The sequence below is a fragment of the Colobus angolensis genome, unplaced genomic scaffold (genome assembly GCF_000951035.1).
Source record: "Colobus angolensis palliatus isolate OR3802 unplaced genomic scaffold, Cang.pa_1.0 Scaffold116, whole genome shotgun sequence".
NCBI lineage: Eukaryota > Metazoa > Chordata > Mammalia > Primates > Cercopithecidae > Colobus > Colobus angolensis.
The window spans coordinates 3136437-3157151 of NW_012112697.1; the positions used below are offsets into that span (position 1 = coordinate 3136437).

At 47.1% G+C, this 20715-nt stretch overlaps 1 protein-coding gene across 1 annotated transcript in view; it reads left to right on the forward strand.

The window, feature by feature from the left end:
* The window catches only part of ZFHX3 (zinc finger homeobox 3), a 261907-nt gene that overhangs the window by 141068 nt on the left and 100124 nt on the right, over positions 1-20715 (forward strand). Inside the window, exon 4 of the mRNA XM_011961589.1 lies at positions 20453-20684. Coding sequence (XP_011816979.1) covers positions 20453-20684 — 232 coding nt within the window. The remainder of the gene's footprint in view (positions 1-20452; positions 20685-20715) is intronic.

A 20715-nucleotide genomic window follows, 5' to 3' on the forward strand; every position in this document is an offset into this window, starting at 1 on the left:
CATGGTGAAACCCTGTCTCTACTAAAAATACAAAAATACAAAAATTAGCTGGGTGTGGTGGCGGGCACTTGTAATCCTAGCTACTTAGGAGGCTGAGGCAGGAGAGTCGTTTGAACCCAGGAGGTGGAGGTTGCAGTGAGCCAAGATCGCACTACTGCACTCCAGCCTAGGTGACAGAATGAGACTCCATCTCAAAAAGGAAAAAAAAAAGAGAATGCTTTGTGGTGGGCCCTGATAGGGACCACCTGTTGGTGTGGGACCCCCCCACCGTAAAGGAGCCACAGTTTTAGCTCAGGTGCAATGCATAAAGGCTTCCAGGCGGAGGTGCCACCAGCCTGCTGTGGGAGATGTGTGGCATTTCAGCATGGGTCAGAGTTATCTGGGAGGGTTTCCCAGCAACAAAAGGCGCTGAGACCAGAATGATCAGAGTTGGTGGGGAAGGTGGGAACTGACACGAGTAATTGCATGTGGAATGTGGAATGTGGAATGGAGCGGAGGATTGAAATCTGAGATGAGGGAAGTGAATTTGGACTGGATTAGATAGGTCTTGAAAGGCAAGCTAAAGACACAGGACTAATAATGGAGCCTTAGAAGGATTTTCTTCATTTGTTCAAACTTTCAGCCCACAATTTTAATTTTTTTTTTTTTTTTTTTGAGACAGGGTGTCACTTTGTCACCCAGGGTAGAGTGCAGTGGCACGATCTCGGCTCAGTGCAGCCTCAACCTCCCAGGTTCAAGTGATCCTGCTGTCTCAGGCCCCCAAGTTGCTGGGACTGCGGGTGCACGCCACCATGCCCAGCTAATTTTTATATTTTTTTTTTGTAGAAACAGGGTTTCACCATGTTGCCAGGCTGGTCTCGAACTCCTGAGCTCAAGCAGTCCTCCCACCTCAGCCTCCCAAAGTGCTGGGGTTATACCGTACCTGGCCTGAGCCTGGCTCTTAACTTGAGTTTCAAAAATTGTAAGAAATTTATTTTGCTTATCAAAGAGTGTGTGTGAGAGGGTGTGTGTGTGAGAAAGAGAATGTATGTGTTCCCTTCTTTATTGAGAGCAGGTGCGTGATTTTTCTAGCTGATTGTATAAATTTGTTGTGAAGTTGAGGTCAGAGAACAGCGTATCACTGCCAGAAGAGGGAATGCAGCCAGCCATATGTCTTCATAAATAAAGTTTTATTGGAACACAGTCATGCCTATTCTTTTATGTGCTGCCGTGGCAGAACTGAGCAGTCAAGACAGTGATGGCACAGGCCTTAAAACCTAAGCTTTTTACCCTCTGAATATTTACAGAAAAAGTTTTCTGACCCCTTGCCTAAATTTTAGAAATGTCCCTTCCAAGAGGCTATATTTTTATGAATTCTAGGGAAACTGGGACCAAAACATTATTCTCCCCAAACCATTCTTGAGGCAGTTGTCAGGTCGGTGGGCTCTGGCTTATTTCTGTGATCGTAAGAATTTGCTTATTAGATGTTGAATGCAATGGCCCTGGTTTCATGGTAACTAAACCTGCATCCGCTTCTCACTAATGTACTGCTAGTCATTTTATTCAGCAGACTGAGTAGCTTTCACTGTTTCTATGGGAAGGACAGTGCTCATTAGTGGATGTGCTCAGCCTTCAGTTTAGCTAAAATCTGAATGCTTTCTCAACCTGAAACAGTGGGTATTATTCTAAATGTTAAGTAATATGGCTCTCTACAAAGACAAAGTGCTTCCCAGTCATTATTAGCTGCTTCATCATCGTTACTCATGATGATGCCTTGAAGTAGGTTCTCGTATCGCCGTGCTGATTTTAGCACTGGAGCAGGGACGGGAGGGTAACTTGCTGAAGGTCACATAATAACAAAGCCCGATGGCAATTTGTGTCATCGCATGAGTCATGTTGGCGTTGGGGATGCAGCTGGCACCAGCGGGACTGACACCCAGAGGCAAGCCAGTCCTTCTAACAGGTTCTTCCCCAGAAAAGCCAGATGATTTCATTAGCAAGGTAAGTGAACGGATGACCAAGTAATTAATTCCTCTTTGTGTAGTCAGTCCTAGGTCCCCGATGAAATCAGATGGCAGGGGAGGCTTCCTGAGTCTTCACGTCCCCCTTTCCACCCGTTGTCGTCTCCTGAGCAGCTGTTTTCTTTTAATTTTGCTTTATTGTTTAAGGAATTTCATTCACACTGATTTTCTCACTCAAGCCTCATGGCCCCTTGTGGGGTAGGTGGACTTATTCCTCCTTTTACAATGGAAGAGACAGCTCAGTGTCAGTCCTCCCTCTTCACCACGGCTGCTCACTCCCATTCCCGTGTTCTCACTGCAGAATGATGTGGCTCCTGTGTGTCAAGCCTCGGAGGAGAGTACAGCATCCCTGCCCTCAGGAACCTTCCAGTCTTGTTGGGTGTGCCACCTACATAAAGTAGATTACCAGCACTCAGAGTGGCAGTGCCCATAGCCATGCCGAGAGCCCAAGACTTGGAGTTCAGAGGAGAAAGGTTCGCTGCAGACAGGGAAAGGGTGGGAGGTGAGATGCTTAGAAAGGAGGATAGAATTTGGAGGAGCAGGGGCTGGGCACAGTGGCTAATGTTGTAATCCTAGTACTTTGGGAGGCCAAGGCAGGCGAATCACTTGAGGCCAGGAGTTTGAGACCAGCCTGGCCAACATGGCAAGACCCTGTCTCTACTAAAAATACAAAAATGAGCTGGGCGTGGTAGCATGGGCCTGTGGTCCCAGCTACTCAAGGCAGAGGTGGGAGGATCACTTGAGCCTGGGACTCGGAGGTAGCAGTGAGCTGAGATCCTGCCCCTGAACTCCAGCTTGGGTGACAAGAATGAGGCCCCATCAAAAAAAAAAAAAAATGCATTTGGAGGAGCTGGCATGGATGTGTGCACAGGAGGAAGTGGCCTGAGCCAGCACCTGTGTGCATACACACCCACAACACACACACACACACACACACACAAATAGGGGAGACCTTTGAAAACAAGAGAACTGGTAGAGCTGCTGGCTGGAGGCAGGGGTTGTACAGGGGAGTAGTGGATGATAAAGACCCTGTAGTGAAAGGCCTTTCTCACGTACAGAGAATGATGAGGATGATTTTGAGATGATTGACGAACACTCATTTTGGGGAGAGATTAGAGTGTGAGGAAAGAAGCAGCGGGAATGTAGATAGCCACATGGGGAATGAATGAATGAATCAAAGCCGGAAGAAAGACCATTATAAAAACACCAGTGCTACCAGAATCTGAGACTGGCTGCTGTTTCCTCTGGCCTTATGCTATTATAGAGTCATCTGGAAAGGTCATCGAAAGATTTGTGTTTTAAGACTTAAGCCTTTAAAATACTAAGAAAAAGCGTCCATAGACTAGATTAAGGCTAGCAGAGCAGGCTACTAGATTTGAGATTCCAAAAGGCATCACATGCGCACTGGTGTGATGGCGAGCGATTGACTGCATCTTAATACTGTAGCCCCGGGAGAAAGCACGGCCAGGTCTCTGTCCACGTGCCATTGTGCACGTGTCACATAAAAACTTCTAGCATGTGTGATGTGTCCTGATGCTGTCCACCTGGCGGGGTCTGGGTAGTCCTCTCTCTAGTCCTCACTTCCACCCACCTCCTTTGCTCCTCCCCAACCCCTGCCATTTTGCTCAAAGAAGATTTTCCTAGTCACCAGTTTTTTGTGTGTTTTTTTTTTTTTTTTGAGACAGGATCTCGCTCTGTCGCCCAGGCTGGAGTACAGTGGCACAATCTCAGCTCACTGTAACCTCTGCCTCCCAGACTCAAGTGATTCTCCTGCCTCAGCCTCCTGAGTTGTTGGTACTGCAGGTGCGTGCCACCACGCCCGGCTAATTTTTGTGTTTTTAGTAGAGACAGAGTTTCACCTTGTTTGCTAGGCTGGTCCTCAAACTCCTGACCTCAAGTAATCCACCTGCCTCAGCCTCCCAAAGTGCTGGGATTGTAGGTGTGAGCCACTGCACCTGGCCAGCTCTTACGGTGCAGTTTTCTGCAAACTTGATTTTTACTGAAGAAAACTCCTCACAGTTCTCTAGAAGGTTTTGTAAACTATCATCTGTGTGGAATGAGATTGATGATGCCTCCCACGCCGATCCCGTGCCCCCCAGCGAGGTCATCGACCACGGCTTCTTCCTGTGTCATCACTGTTTCTTGGGCCTGCTAGTACAGTGAACTTAATGAGTATAAGCAGGGGATGTTTTGGCCAATGTGGATGAAAATTCTCCCTGTATTTTGCCCCTTAAAAATAAGTGTTAAAACGTTTTCACGGACTGGCCTCCCAGTCTCATTCCACTAGGAGCTGGAGAGCTGACCAACCGGGAGGCGGCATCTTTGGATTGGATTGCTTGGATGTCCCTGGGAGGGATCTTGTCGACGGGTTGGCCAATCAGAAGACTGGGGATTCCGGAGTTTGGGCGTAGCTGGAGAGGGAAGGAATCACATCGGAACATGCAACTCTGACCCCATGTAGAGAATGGTTCATTCCTCCTAGGTCCTAGAATGGAGAGTAGAGGAAGGTGAGAGCCTTAACCACAGCGGTTATAGGACTTGGAGATCCAGTCAGCAGCAGTCTCTGGCAACAGTTAGATTAGGAGGACAGGAAATTCAGGAAGAAAATAAAGTTGTACATGTGATGTGTGTATGAAAAAGATGTCCCCCTCATTCTGACTCATCGGAGCTGTAGACAGTCAGGCTGTCTTACGTTCTAGGCATGCCTTTGTGGCCACTGCCTTCAAGGTATCTCAGCACTTTCACACCACTCTGTTGGCTTGGGTGGACATTTTATGTTTGGAACTAAAATGTGTAGCACATTCTTTTTATCTGCAGAGATGTGTGCGATGAACACTGCGTGCACACATGCAGAATTCTGACAGCCTGAGTTACTCCCCGTGGGAGGCATCTGCGGAGTGTACTCCCTCTTCCTTTCTTCTGTGGTCTTGATCGTCTTGATGTTGCTCAGATATCCAAATCTTGCAATTATTTGTCAGTTTAGTAGTGAAAGAGCATAGTGATATTAAACCCATGTAAATAACATAGCTAGGGATGTAGAAGCAATGGAGGAATGGAATGAGGAGGACCAACTCAGTTGTCCTCTGGCTGGGGGACATTGTGGCTGATTGGTGGGGAGGGGCAAGCCCTTTTGTGATCCGCATACTAAAAAAATCAAGTCACTGAGTACAGCCAGTATAATTATCTCCTGTCATTAAATCTTATTTAAACAAGCAATAAATATTAGCAAACATTTTTACTCTCTTCAGCCCCCAACCTCCCATCTCAATCATCGAGGGACAGAGAGCCCCATGTAGAAATCAAGTGATGCATCTGCACAAAAGAAAAGGCCAGGCTTAGTGGCTCATGCCTATAATCCCAGCACTTTGGGAGGCATTGGTGGACGGATCACTTGAGGTCAGGAGTTCGAGACCCGCCTGGCCAACATGGTGAAACCCTGTCTCTACTAAAAATACAAAAATACAAAAATTAGCTGGGTGTGGTGGCGGGCACTTGTAATCCTAGCTACTTAGGAGGCTGAGGCAGGAGAGTCGTTTGAACCCAGGAGGTGGAGGTTGCAGTGAGCCAAGATCGCACTACTGCACTCCAGCCTAGGTGACAGAATGAGACTCCATCTCAAAAAGGAAAAAAAAAAGAGAATGCTTTGTGGTGGGCCCTGATAGGGACCACCTGTTGGTGTGGGACCCCCCCACCGTAAAGGAGCCACAGTTTTAGCTCAGGTGCAATGCATAAAGGCTTCCAGGCGGAGGTGCCACCAGCCTGCTGTGGGAGATGTGTGGCATTTCAGCATGGGTCAGAGTTATCTGGGAGGGTTTCCCAGCAACAAAAGGCGCTGAGACCAGAATGATCAGAGTTGGTGGGGAAGGTGGGAACTGACACGAGTAATTGCATGTGGAATGTGGAATGTGGAATGGAGCGGAGGATTGAAATCTGAGATGAGGGAAGTGAATTTGGACTGGATTAGATAGGTCTTGAAAGGCAAGCTAAAGACACAGGACTAATAATGGAGCCTTAGAAGGATTTTCTTCATTTGTTCAAACTTTCAGCCCACAATTTTAATTTTTTTTTTTTTTTTTTGAGACCAAGTCTCGCCCTGTTGCCAGGCTGGAGTGCAGTGGTGTGATCTTGGCTCACTGCAGCCTCCGCCACACGTATTCAAGAGATTCTCCTGCCTCAGCCTCCTGAGTAGCTGGGATTACAGGTGCCCGACACCATGCTCAGCTAATTTTTGTATTTTTGGTAGAGGTGGGGTTTTGCCATGTTGGCCAAGCTGGTCTCTAACTTCTGGCCTCAAGCGATCCACCCACGTTGGCCTCCCAAAATGCTGGGATTATAAGTGTGAGCCACCACAATTTTTAAGTCCCTGCCATGGATCAGGAGCTGTGCTGATAACTTGAGGAGAGAAAGATTCGACTTGGTCTCAGCCTGTGGGATGCTGTTGACGGTGTGGTGGAGGAGCAGAGGTGGTTTGCAACTCGCACAGCATAGGAGCTGCTTCCAGTGGGCCGGAGGGCCCAGAGGAGGAAGCGATGGAGCCTGGGGCTTGAGGATGGCTTTGGAGTAGGAGTGGCCTGTGAGCTGGGTCTCTGCATGGGGCAGGGATCTGATCTTTCTAGCTGTATATTTATTTTCTCTTAGTCTGCTGATCCCTTAGAGCTTTCAAAAGACCCAGTTATTTTCATTTTTACTTCAATCACAATATGAGACCGTTAACTTCTGAAATTCAGTAGCGTGACCCATTTCATGATCTTTCCCAACTAATAAAATGGAGTTGTCACAAGGGCCTCTGTGTTGTTTTGGTTTTATTTTTCCCAGGGGTTTTGCATTCTGGAGCAGATGGGTGGTGGGCTAGAATAAATAGTTCCTCCTCTGAGCCAAAACTCAGTAAAAATAGTTCCTAGCTACATCTTGGGCATCTGGACTATTTCTGATACAGAAAGGTCCAACTCTATGTAACGTACGAGAAGGTTATCTCTACTAGAAGCCTGCCCTGTCTGACCCCCACTGTAAGACGGTGGTCACCAAGTAAGCTTGCCTCAGAATCGCCTAGAGGGCTTGTTAAAAGCCAGATTCCTGGCCCCATCCCTAGAGTTTCTGTCCATCTGGACAGGGTCTGAATTTGCACATCTGACATTCCCAGAGGGTGCTGTTGCTGTTGGTTGAGGAGCCACACTTGGAGAACTCCCTGCTCTAACCCAAGCATAAAAGGAACTGCTGGATTCTTGGGACCTGCCCTTGGCATGGGCCTTTCTCGACGACCTCCACAGTGGGCACACTCCTTGAACTCTCGCAGCAGGAACAAATGCACAGCGGCCTCTGAGGAAGGGAAGATGGTGTCCCTGGTTCCCCATAGAGCCCTCTCTGGTTATTCTGGTGAGACCTTAGACTCCTGCAGTGCCGGGCTGGGTGCAGTTGCATTCAAGACTCTTGACTTCCCATATCCTCATCTGGAAGGAATAACCATTCTCAAGACCAAGGTTTGGCCTCAGAAACTTGGACATCAGCCGCAGAGTGGTGGTTTTTGTTCCTGTTCAACTTTAGCCCCCGACGGGCCTGCGCGGCTGTCAAACTTCGAAGTTCAGCCTTGTCCCCCGTCTCTCTGGCTGTTTGTTCCTAAGGCCCTTCCATGAAAGGCTCCTCAGCCCCCCGTCAACCCCTTTGTGCTCTGAAAATGGTGTCTCAAAAATGAGGGTGCTCATATTCAGGGACAGCTTGAGATCCTCTACCCCAGGGGATGCTCGCAGGTCTTTGCGCTCAGGCCCATTGGAATGATTAATTGGTGGCCTCCACTCTGCCGGACAATTAAGGAAAGCAGGAAAAGGAGGGAAAAGTCTTCAGTGAGACCTAATTTGGCACCATGTTGTTTTCTGTTAATCTATTTTGTTTTCTGTCCGTCTGTCCCCAGGGACGGGTGCCTTGCTGCTTGCTGAAGCATGCATAACTAATGTCCTCATTAAGGGCTGATCTGTTTATCAGGGCCATTCGAGGAAGCCAGCCTGCCAAACCCAGGCGCAAGCTGGGGGCTGTTGCCTCCCTCTGGGCCTCAGCCCCACCTCATTAAGCTGGTCCGGGCTATTGATTGGGAGCCTGTGTTTGGAAGAGTCTTACTTACTCCATGCATTATCTTGACAGATTGATCAGACCTGATTGAGAACCTCTTAAAGGAACGAACAGCTGTAATGGGAAAGTTGGACTCTGTCATCCGTTAGGATGATTCTGGGAGCAAGAAGAACAAGGCTGACATCTTGGAGCAATTGTATTTACAATTAACATGGTTGAAAACGATTGCCTCTATTGATCCCCCCTTCCTGCAATTACAGCCCCATTGTTTACATTCCAGCACTTCAGTTATAAAAAGGAAATTCAATAATTATTGCATTATTTAAAGTTAAAGTGCCACAGAGTTTGCTGGCTGCGCTTGCTGGTTGATTTAACGTTCAGTAAAATCCATGCTGAGCTCTCCATCTTGAGGCCGAACAATATCGGCTTTTAATGAGACTTAAAAAGGGGGTGGGGGAAGGAGGGCAGAACCCAGTGCATGGGGTGTTTGTCTGGGTTATTTATGGGGGAACCCAAAAGCAGAGCTGGGAAATGATCAGTGTCATCGTTTGCAGAACTGCGGCGCTCTCGCCACGTGGCCGTCCATTCTGCACACAGCCATCTCCTAGCCTCTTGACGCAGACTCCGCTGTCCTTCCTCAAAGAACCATCTGTCTCATTTCACTGTCGGTCCCTTGCTTCCCTCCCACAAGTCTGTCTCTTTCAGCCTTCCACAAAACAAATGGAATTTAAGGAGAAAAAGTGAAATGTCTGCATCAGCCAGAGTGATCGACACCAGAAGTGTTGATTTAGAGGGAATTTTTCTGCCTCGCCCCGTCACTTTCTCATTCTCTCTTTTAAGAGAAGAATAAAATAAAAAATCAAGCCCCTTGTACGAGGCAGAAGGCAGCCTTGTGGGTGCTGCTTACCTCCTGCTTGTGTTGCGCTGGCTGCCCTGTCTTCTCTCATAATGAAGGTGATGAGGGTATTTGTCAGCAAATAGTAGGAACTCAAGAGGAGCCTCTGGGTTTGAGCACCAAATTCATGCTCTGCAGCAACAACCAGAAAGTTCAAGAGCATGGGAGGAATTTTAAAGAGTATTTTCTTCTCGCATTTGGTTGAAATTCTTCCGTAGGCTTGGTTCCAGCAAGACATCTGGGCAGGTGCACTCAGCGGGCTGCAGAGCAAGGGAGGAAAAAAATGATGTCTCATGCTTTGCCATCAAGAGCCACGCTGCCAGCGACAGCCCCAGGAAATTTTCGAGTGCAGGTGTGAAAGGGGAGAGGAAGATGAATAGAGCCAATTCTGACTTTTATGAAGTATCTGGAGCAGGCCAGTAGCGGGCAGCTGCTTCCGTGTGACTTTTTCATTAAGGAGGTGAATTCTTGTGTGCAGGCATTGCATGATTTATCAAGTGCAGTTTGCTAGAATTTAAGATACTCTTTGGGAAAAGCCAAGTGCAGAGATTTTTGGTCCTGGAAGTTTTCCTCCCTGCAACAGAACATCTCCATGGATTCCGACTTGGGTCCTTTTTCCGTGGCCATTGCTGTCCTGACCAGGGTATCGGTTCTCAAAGTGTGGTCCCAGACTGGCCTCATCATGACCTGGGAGATTGTTAGAAATGCAGATTCGTGGGGCTCACTCCCGACCTACTGAATCAGAAACCCTTGGGATGGCCCCAGCGATCTAGGGCGTACCATGCCTCCCAGGTGCTTCCGATGCACGCTCAAGTTAGAGAACCACTGAGCTGGAACACCAAGGGCGTCATCCATCACCAAGCCCACCCGGCTGTACCTGCCCATCAGAAGCGACGAAGCAAGATCTGGACGCACAGTAGAAAGACCATGACTGTCTCAAATATTTGGGTAGTTCTTCACATGTTCCGAAGCATTTTCACATATGTGGAAATTTCCTCATGTGGTTTTAAGAATTGCTTTGAGGAAGACAGGGCGAGTAAAATATCTCCAGTTTACGGATGCAGTAGCACACCTGTTTTGACCAGTAGACAGCGCGTTTTTTCCTGCTGGATTGACTGTTACGGAATTGGAGATACAAATAAGCAAATTCTTGAGTGGATCTGGAGAATCAGGGAAGTGTCTCCCAGGCAATTCAGCCCAGCTCTTCTCCCTTCCCTGCTCCTCACCAGGGGTATTGGCAGACATGAGAAAGAACGTGGTCCTTGCATTCTGTTATATTGGTGCCCAGATGAGCAAACAGACCCAGTAAACTATTTTTTTTTTTTTTTTTTTGTGGCAAGGGCATGGGCTTAAGGTTTGGATTTGGGCTCTGCCTGCACCAACAGCCTGACTTTGGCAAGTTTGGCACTTCTTGTAAAGGAGAAGGCAGCCCTCTGTGTGTTCAGTATCCTCTGTCCATGTCATAATTCCTATATGTCAGTTTCTTTATTGTCAACCAAGGATTCCTTTTTGGAGCCTGGGGAGGAGTGAGGGTTGGTTGTAAGGAGAGAAATATCAAATAGGTATGTTCAGTAGGTGTTCATTTCCATCCCTAATCTTGAAGATTAACTGATGAAAAGTAACATTCCTAATAGCCTCACTTATTATGAGGGCTAACCATGTATCAGACACATCGTATGAAGCATTTTATGTGAATTATCCCATTGATTCCTCCCAGCAGTGAAATGAGGCTCTGTTATTGCCCCTGTTTTGCACACAAGGAAACTGTATGTGACTTGCCCTACGTGGCACAGCTGGTGAGATTCAGAGTGAGGGTTTTCCACCGGGCCACTTAATATAGAGTGCCCCACAAACCATCATTATTGGCAACAGTTTGACATGGAGTTGGATGAGCACAGGCTAGAGTAGTGTGTATATGGTGGTGTATTAGTTCGTTCTCACGCTGTTAATAAAGACATACCCACAACTGGGTAATTTTTAAAGGAAAAAGGTTTCATCGACTCTCCATTCAGCATGGCTGGGGAGGCCTCAGGAAACTTACAGTCATGGTGGAAAGGGGAGCAAACATGTCCTTTTTCACATGGTGGCAGGAAGAGAAGTGCAGAGTGAAGGGGTGGGGAAGCCCCTTACAATACCATCAGATCTCATGGGAACTCACTGTCACAAGAACAGCAGCAGGGGTAACTACCCCCATGATTCAGTTACCTCCCACTGGGTCCCCACCATGATATGTGGGGATTATGGGGACTACACTTCAAGATGAGATTTGCGTGGGGACACAGCCAAACTGTATCAGGAGGCTTTTATTTTTGTATGGGGACCTAAATTTGGGAGAGCTGGAAAATAGTGCTAGGGAAGAAGTACATCTTAGAAATGAAAGAAAGTTGCTGCTCCTGGTGTGATATCCTAGCGAAGAGGTGATTGTCAGATTTTGGAAGTTCTAGGTTGTTTCTGAGAGTAGTCAGTTTGAGGTTAGCCTGGTGGGACCCACTTTGTTGTTTTAATCACCCACATACTCCCCTCAGCTTCTGAGCTCTGTGCACACTCACTCAACCATTGTGGAAACTAGTCCTCATTTTGCTTGTGACATTATGCTCTGGTAGGCCCCTTCCTCTGAGTCCTACCATGAAATAAGATGTAGGGGCTGTTCATTCACCATCATATGCATGCATAGCATTTACTATGGGCAAAGTGCTTACACACACTTTTTGTGGTTGTTGTTGTTGTTGTTTTTTTGAGACAGGGTTAATAATTTGCTCCCATAATAGTAAAAATGCATGCCTGATAAATTTCCTCACCATGTATAAACAGTGGCTCCACACTCCTTTCTGGAGCTCTCCTAACAGAGGAAAGTGAAATCTATTTATATGGAGGCATCGACATTCCACAAGGATCCATGTTTGTGTTTTTCCAGAAAAGAGTCAAAGCCAAGGCAGATACAACCTATAGACAGGTATAGACTTAGATAGTTATTTTCCTTCTAGAACTTACTGTTTTTCTCAGGGCCACTAATGTTGAGAATTTTGAATCAGGAAATGTGATTTGTGTAAGGGAAAAGGTAGAGGAACGGGAAGTCTTCGCTCTGGCCTTGGGTATGGAGAGCGAGCAATCATGGCTTGTTCCACGGCCTAAGGAGCCTGGCCTAGAAACCAGAAACTAGGTCAGAGCAACCCAAATGGATTGATCTAAGGGAGCATTTTTATTTCCTTTTACTTTTTTCTTATAAATCATGGTTGGGGCTTCTATCTTATGGTGTCTGCAGGGATCCTACAATGAAATAGAACTAAATTAGCATGTGTCAAGGACGAGAGCTTGAGCAGATGAAAAGCCAGCATTGAACAGAATATACATATATATTTAGGTTGACCTTCCAGGAGTCTTCCTAAAAATGTGACATTACATTTGGAACTATAACGCGATCTCACTGATTAAAAAATTAACCTCCCCCACTCCTGGTTGCATTACCCCTGGGAGGATTTTCTTTTTAATTTTAGGCATTCGAGGTGAACACCTGGGTCTGCAAAGTCTCATGTTCCACAACCCCCTGCAGTCTGTGCAGCGTAGCTTGGCAGCTGTGGACTTGGAACTTGGACTCAAGTCTCAGGCTCTGGTCCTGTTTCCTCCATGCTCAGTGTGACCTTGTAGGCTTCTTTGAGCTTTGGGCTCCTCCAAGGATGAAAGCCAAATGTGACCCACCTCATGGGGTTGTAATGTGAAAATTTAAAAGTGTGTGTAGGCTGGGTGTGGTGACTTACATCTGTAATCCTAGCACTTTGGGAGACCGAAGTGGGAGGATTGTTTGAGCCCAGGAGTTCGAGACCAGCCTGGGCAACTTGGCCAGACCCTCTCTCTACAAAAAATTAAAAAATTAATCAGGCGTGGTGGCACGCACCTATAGTCCCAGCTACTCAGGAGGCTGAAGTGGGAGGATCATCTCAGCCTGGGAAGGTTGAGGCTGCAGTAAGCTATGATCGCACCACTGCACTCCAGCCTGGGCTATAGAGTGAGACCCTGTCTCAGACAAAAAAGAAAAAAGAAGTGTGTGTGTGTAGATACTTCACCCACAGTAAATGCTCTGCATGCATATGGTGGTGAGTGAACACCCGCTATGTCTTCCTTACTTCATCTTATCAAGTTGAGGAATTAGCAGACTTACTGATCCCCATCTTCTCCCCGTCCCTCTCACTGGATTTGTTAGTGAGATTTCACAGTCCTCTCCCTGAAGGGAGAGGCTGAAGCTGTTGTGTGCTGTGGTTGCTGTCTTTCCCTGGAGAGGGGTGCTGTAACAGGCAGCCTCTTCCATCATGGGGCTTCCAGTTCTATGGACTGAGAAGAGTTACAGACAGGCTCTCCTGCCTGCCTTTGGCCTGACAGGTGTCTTGGGGGTTTTCCAGAACATTCCACCATGGGGTTTCTCCTCTGCTGGGCAGGAAGCACCTGGCATCTCCTGGAATAGCTGGCTGGCTCAGAGGGGCTGCTCTGGAAATGGAGTTGCCCTCTGTGCCTGTGTGCACAGCACAGTGTGCCAAGAGGGCGGCTGCGGTGTGTTTATAGTAACAGGTGGTACTCCCCGAGGAAGCTTTGTTTGTGAATTGAGTGTGTTTGTGTGTGTGTCAGAATGTACTTTCTCTATTTCTACTTTAAAGGGGAGGCTTTGACAAAACCTGATCAATATTTTGCATTCCATGCATGAGGAACCAGATGTTAGAAGTTTCCTATCGTTGGGGGGGAGGAGGGAGCTGGGGCCCCTCCAGATTTATAGAAATCAATGTTCTCTGACAGAAGTTGGTTAGTTTTCCTGGGAAACAAGTAACAGGAACACATTTTTTTGATTTTCACGATGAATTATTTTCTAACAAGAGCCCTCTTTTCGTCTCTTTGACTTTCAGTGTTTGACTAGGGTGAACGAGCACAACATACTAATGGGGTAGAATCCCACAAAGTCGCGCAGCGGAACCTCTGTTCTCTCCCTTCTTTTTAAATTATTAGTTTGCTTTTTGCGCTTGGTGTTACGTGCCAGCCCCTTTATCCGAGGTGCCTCTTGTTGCAGGGAGGGCTTTGCTGTGTTCTTCTCGGTGAACCAGACCTAGAAGGGAAGACACAGAGATGGATGGGGGCCGTGAGATATTTCCGTGTCAGAAGCATTGGAGTGTCATCTTCCAGTGAAACTGAGACGGGATGAACATTTTAAAGCATGAGTAGCCCTAATAGGATTAGGAAGAGGTGCAAGAAAAGGTCTATTTGACCGACGTGAATGAGCCCTCTTATGAACCCTGGCTTCGTTTCCAGCCATAGCCGTTGACCCCCTAACGTGTGCCAAGTTTCCAGTGAATCCAGATGAGGACAGTCTGTTATCCACTGCACAGCATTTGGAGGACATGGAGATAGTTGGGCTCTTTTTCTGCTCCCATTTATGACTCAAAACTAGATACTTCCTTCCTTCATCATACTTCTCCAAGGTTTCAGAAAGTAAATTCAATTGCCAAGCATAGATGTTTCTTTCTGTGAGAGCTACAGTACCTTTGCAGTTCTTATGATACAGTCTTTTGCAGGTGCTATCTATCTGTCTGTTTTTATCTGTCTATCTGTTTGTCTGTCTGTCTTTCTATATCTATCTATCTATCTAGTCTATCTGTTTATGTAGTCTATCTAATCTATTTATTGAGACAGAGTCTCACTCTGTCAGCCAGGGTGGAGTGCAGTGGTGTGATCATACCTCCCTTCAGCCTCCACCTCCCAAGTAGTTGAGACTACAGGTGTGTGCCACCAGTCTTGGCTAATTGTTTATTTCCTTTTGTAGAGACTGGGTCTCACCATGTTGCCCAGGCTGCTCTTGAACTTCTAAGTTCAAGTGATCCTCCTTCCTTGGCCTCACAGTGTTAGGATTACAGGCGTGAGCCACCACGCCCGGCCTCCAGGTGCTTTCTAAACAAGCAAGTGAGTTGGAGTGGGGGTGATCAAGGAAAAGTATAGTTAGATTTAAGGTTATAGGGCGAGGTTGGCCCAGCCAAGTGAGTTTGGGTAGACCCAAGTTCCCACTCTTTTTTGGTTAGCTAGGTTGACCTCGAGCTACTGGTTGGTCTTGCTTTCTCATTAGTAATTTGTGGGAAGATACTGGATTTTCTTAAGTTAGCTAGGAGGCCTCTGTGATTTTCAGTATTCCAGGAAGTATATTCTCAAAACAGTATTCAAGCCAAAGGGGGATGCCCTCATTATACTCTTCCTTGTGCTCTTGAAGTTGCTGCTGTCACTGCCTGCATCACCTGCTGGTTAAGTCCCTGGGGTTGGGCATATTCTATGTGCCTGTGCGTGCGTGCATGTGTGTGCGTGTGCACACAATGTCTTGTGTTATAGACACTTAGACTCAAACCGAAACAATCCCCCGCCAAATGGGCTCACCAGCTGGTTTTCTCTGGGTCTCCGGGTGGCATGCATCCCAGCATACTACCCACAGTTGGAGCTGTTGTTTTGTTTTCTTTTTAAAATTACACTCCTGACCCGACAAAGGAGAGTAGGTAGGAATTGTGAGCACAGAGTAAAGAAAATGGAAAAAGTAAAAACAGAACCCGGTTGCCCTCCTCCCCAGCGGGTGAGCTCTGTGATAGAGGCGGAAGGGGTTGGGGAATTCAGGATTTGTGTGGGAGAAAAATTTCCTGCCTGGCGAGGAGAGCAAGAACTCTGAAAGCAGGCAGCTCCTTTCTTGAGTGCACCACTGGGATTTGTGCCTTGGTGGATTCTTCATATATTACAGTGAATTTAATTAAATACATTGTGATCCCAATTGAGGGTATTCTAATTAGCTGGGTCAGGAACAAATTATTCTCCCTCCTCCTCCAAATGAAAACATCCACTCTCTTCTGCGGGGAAGGCATGTTCTTGGCTGACTGACTTGCCCCGTGGAGTGCTCATGGGCCTCTTAGCACACTCCCTACCGCTGCTTTTTATTAGGCAGGTTCCAAGGGTGGGATTCTGGGGATAAGGCCAGTGCCACTTGGGAGGAAGGGAGAGAGGATCTGACCAACAGGGTCAGGGGTTGAGCCGCTCAAGGCCTAGGAAATGGCCGAATGATGTGGAGAAGGTCACAGAGGTCAGGACCCTGCCGCTAGCTTTGGGTCTCTGTTTACTTCTGGTTGGACAACTTAAAAAATAACAAGACACTTGGAAAATCTGGGGAGAACAGGATGTGTCACATGCAGGTAGACATCAGTGGACCCAAGCAGAAGTTTGGGTTGGGATGTTAGGTTTATGCGCAGCTGTTTCCTGGCAACCAAGATATAGTTTATTCTGTATGTTTTGGGTTTTTTTTTTTTTTATTTTGAGGCAGAGTTTTGCTCTGTCGCTTAGGCTAGAGTGCAGTGGCTCACTGCAACCTCCACCTCCCAGGTTCAAGCGATTCTCCTGCCTCAGCCTCTCAAGCAGTTGGGAATACAGGCATCCACCATTACGCCCGGCTAATTTTTTTATTTCTGTAGAGATGGGGTTTCACCATGTTGGCCAGGCTAGTTTTGAACTCCTGACCTCAGGTGATCCACCCGCCTCAGCCTCCCAAAGTCCTGGGATTACAGGCGTGAGCCACTGCACCCGGCCCGTTCTGGATTTTTTAAAGCGTTTTGGAGAATAAACTTGGAATACAAAGCAAGCTTGGAATTTTGAATGAATCTTTCATGGAAGTTTCTAGGAGAGGACCCTAGGTGTGTTCACTCAACCAGGGTAGGTGGGAGGAGCCATGGCTCCATTTTCTTGTTTCCTCTTATTCTTTTCTCCACGATTTTTAGTGTATGCCCAGTTTCTTGCTAAAATGACTCTCAAAGTGGCAGACAAAAGAATTCATGGCAGTGTAAGAGATTGTAGTTTACCAACATGAGCTAGAGTGTGGTGTGGATTTTAGAATATCTTTATCGTATCCTGTTTTTAAAGTGTGAGTCCCCGTATAATGTTTATTTCAATCCGGGGTTTATACAGTCCTATGACCCAAGAGCCCATGGATTTAAGGACAAAAGACATTTGACATCGTATTTCCATGCAACTCTTTTGGCCACGTTATTCCTCTCTTCTGGCTCGGAGATTGAAGACTCCAGCCATTTGGAATAGAACTCTCACACATCCATATTCAAATTTGATGTTTGAAATTCAGTGCCTTATTGTGAGGAAATCCTGTTTCATAGGGAAGTAGTGGGGGATTGGAGGTAAGGCTTTAGTGATTCTTGATCTGATTTCATAGTTTATTCTACCTCCAAAATCTCTTGATGGAACGTATTTCTTTGAATTTCATGGCTGTTGTCTCTGCTATCTTTTATTCATTCAGTTTTAGTTGAAGCTTTAATGAATATCATTCTTTCGGTCCTGGTGACCTAAGACAGCAGTTCTTGGCTCCCTTACAGGTTTCCAGCTCCTCGGTTTTAGGACAAACTAAATGGAATATCCTGGAATATCCTGGTCCTGTTTGTGGCTTCTGAGTTCTGAGGGGCCTCGTGGAATAGTTCGGGGGAAGGGATGTGGGCTAGCTCATCTTCTCCGTTCACTTTTGCCTGCCTTCTCCCCAGGATTGTAACCTCCAGAAAGCACTGCCTCAGCACATTGCGTCCTCCTGACACCCTCTGAAAGGAACCTCATCGCAGAGAAGGCAGTGAAGTTAAATCATTTTTAAAAGGCAGCTCAGAGGTCAGGCGCAGTGGCTCACACCTGTAATCCCAGCTACTTTAGGAGACTGAGGCAGGTGGGTTGCTTGAAGTCAGGGGTTCAAGACCAACCTGGCCAACATGGTAAAACCCTGTCTCTACTAAAAATACAAAAATTAGCTAGGTATGCTGCCTCACGCCTGTAGTTGCAGCTACTCGAGAGGCTGAGGCAGGAGATTGCTTGAACCCAGGAGGCGGAGGTTGCAATGAGCCAAGATTGAGCCATTGCACTCCAGTCTGTGTGACAGAGCAAGACCCTGTCTCAAAAAAAAAAAAACAAAAATAAATAAAAAATAAACAAAAAGCAGCTCAAATTTATCTCCAGAAAAGTAGCTTTTTATCACCAGTTGTAATTTTTGTAACAGTTAAGATTGAACTCACTGGTTCTTCCAACACTTTCTTGTTGTAGAAATTTTATTTTGTCCAAGGTGCTGCATTTGAGTGTGTGAATCACCCATTTTGGGGGCAGAAGGGATTGTACTCTCTTGGTGCCTGTGAAGCTCGCTGCATTCTTATGTACAAGTTGGCAAGATTTCCTGTGGGATACTTGAGCCAGTTTATGTGATTGAGGACTTCAACCCCCCTCCCATGAGTGTTCTGTGACACTCAGTTGGTGCATTTATGTTTCTTCTTCTAGCAAAGTACAAACGTGCTTCTGGATTTTTCATACGTGATCAATGAACACAGGACGTGTGCATGTCAGTACGTGAGCCTCAGGGCAGTGTCCCTTGATAGGAAGCACTCAACAGTACCACTCTGGTATTTTCAGGATTGCGTGGAGTACAGGGCATTGTAACCATTCTAGCTTGTCAGTGTCTTGCATTCTGAGCTGGGCAAGGATGAGCCATCCAAGCAGGACTAGAAACCATTATCCTGGCATAGACATCAGACAGAAGCAGTGTGGGTCAGAAAGGAGACAAGCAACATGGGCAGTTCCGCGATGTTTGTTGTGGGCCTGCCATGGCTCCAAGGGCCAGGTTTGGCTGACTGGGCTGGGGGCTGGGGACAGGTGGTGAGGAGGAAAAAGGAAGGACACGTAATCACAGGAACACATAAAGCACTCACATGACCTGAATTTCCTCCTTCAAAAGGGTGCTGGGTACATGGCTGGAGGAGACAAGCCTCAGGTTCTACATCTCTCTCTCCCCCCAACTAACTGGGTTACCTTGGGTCAGTCATTGAAGCTTTTGGGGAGTGCTTCCCTTGCTTCATGTGTACCCAATAAAAGAATTCCCTCTTCCCCTAAAATGAGTCATTGGAAATGAAGGAGACGGCCTTTCTACACCAGGAGCACATTCATTTTGTGATAGTCAAAAAGGGTCCATAGCTTTCATTACATTCCCAGGAGACTCAGAAACATTGTGAGTTTTGTTCTTAGGTCGCCTTTAAGTCTTCCTAGCCACAGAAGCCTGGGGTCTGCCACCTGTCTGCATGACCTCTTCTATTCTGATACCCCAGACATGAATCCTTTCTGTGCCTGCCTCCTGGGGGCTCTTAGGCTGCCATGCTCTGGGATCAACACTGTGTCTACTAAAAACAACAGAGGACGTAATTTGGATGGTCTGACCATCTGATACACCAGCTTACCAATGATATTGGCCAATGATAAGCCAGGTGACTTTGAGATACTGACAGGGAACTAGTCTGGAGAAATGTATTTTTCTGGCATTTTTTAATCTAGGGGAAAACCTAATTTGGGGTTCTCCCAGTAGACTGTGGTTTTAAATAAAAACACTGGAGTTGTCTTGTGAAAAAGCCAGATACTAGCTCTGGCTCCATGTTCCTGACCTAGGGTGCTGTACAGGCAGGATGACCAGAGGCTATTACCTGAACCAGGGGTTGGCTTAACTTTTCCTGTCATAATTTAGTACATTTCTATAGTAACAGTCTAGACCTTGTGGACTATACCATCTCTGTCACAGCTGTTCAACTCTGATGTTTCAAAAACATCCACAGACAGTATGTAAATCAATGGACGTGGCTATGCTCCAATAAAACTTTATTTACAAAAAACAGGCAGTGGGTTGAATTTGGCCTGTGGGCCATAGTTTGCCAACCCCTGATCTAACAAGAGAAGGACACTTTAGAGAACAAAAGGGGAAACCTTTAACCTTGTGCCAGGAAAGCCAGTGTTGCACTGAGAGGGCCCATGTGATCAGGATTATCAACATTCTGAAAAGCCACATGGCCGGGGCTGTTTGGGGGAGACAGGAGTGGGTATCAGCTTGCTGTGCCTCTTCAAAGAACTGCTAGAGAAGGGTACTCTGGGGAAAACAAGAGCAACCCCTCTAAGGAGTCTCACAGTTGAAGACTATATTAGTCCATCACTGTGCTGCTACCAAGAACTGCCCAGGACTGGGTAATTTACAAAGGAAAGAAATTGACTCACAGTTCTGCAGGGCTGGGGAGGCCTCAGGAAACTTACAATAATGGTAGAAGGGGAAGCAGGCCTGTCTTTCTTCACAGGGCAGCAGGAAGGAGAAGTGCTGAGTGAAGTGGGGAAAAGCCCCTTATAAAACGTATCAGGTCTCATAAGAACTCAGTATCACAAGAACAGCGTGGGGAAACCACCCCCATGATCTAATCACCTCCCACGAGGTCCTGCCCCCAACACGTGGGGATTGCAGTTCAGATTACAATTCCAGATGAGATTTTGGGTGGGGACACAGCCAGACCATATCAAACACTGTCCTGTTTGGCTGTGGAGATGTGTCCCCTGGAGGCATGCCTCTGCCTGTGACCAGGATGGTGTGGGCTGATGCCAGTGGTGGCTTTGAGTGGCTTATCCGAGGCATGTCCTTCTCTTTTGTCGCTCGCAGCACCTGCAGCAGCACGAGAGTGGTGTGGAAGGTGAAAGCTGCTACTACCACTGCGTTCTGTGCAACTACTCCACCAAGGCCAAGCTCAACCTCATCCAGCATGTGCGCTCCATGAAGCACCAGCGAAGCGAGAGCCTGCGAAAGCTGCAGCGGCTGCAGAAGGGCCTTCCAGAGGAGGACGAGGACCTGGGGCAGATCTTCACCATCCGCAGGTGCCCCTCCACGGACCCAGGTGAGTGGTCTTGCAGGTGTAGGAGTTCCAG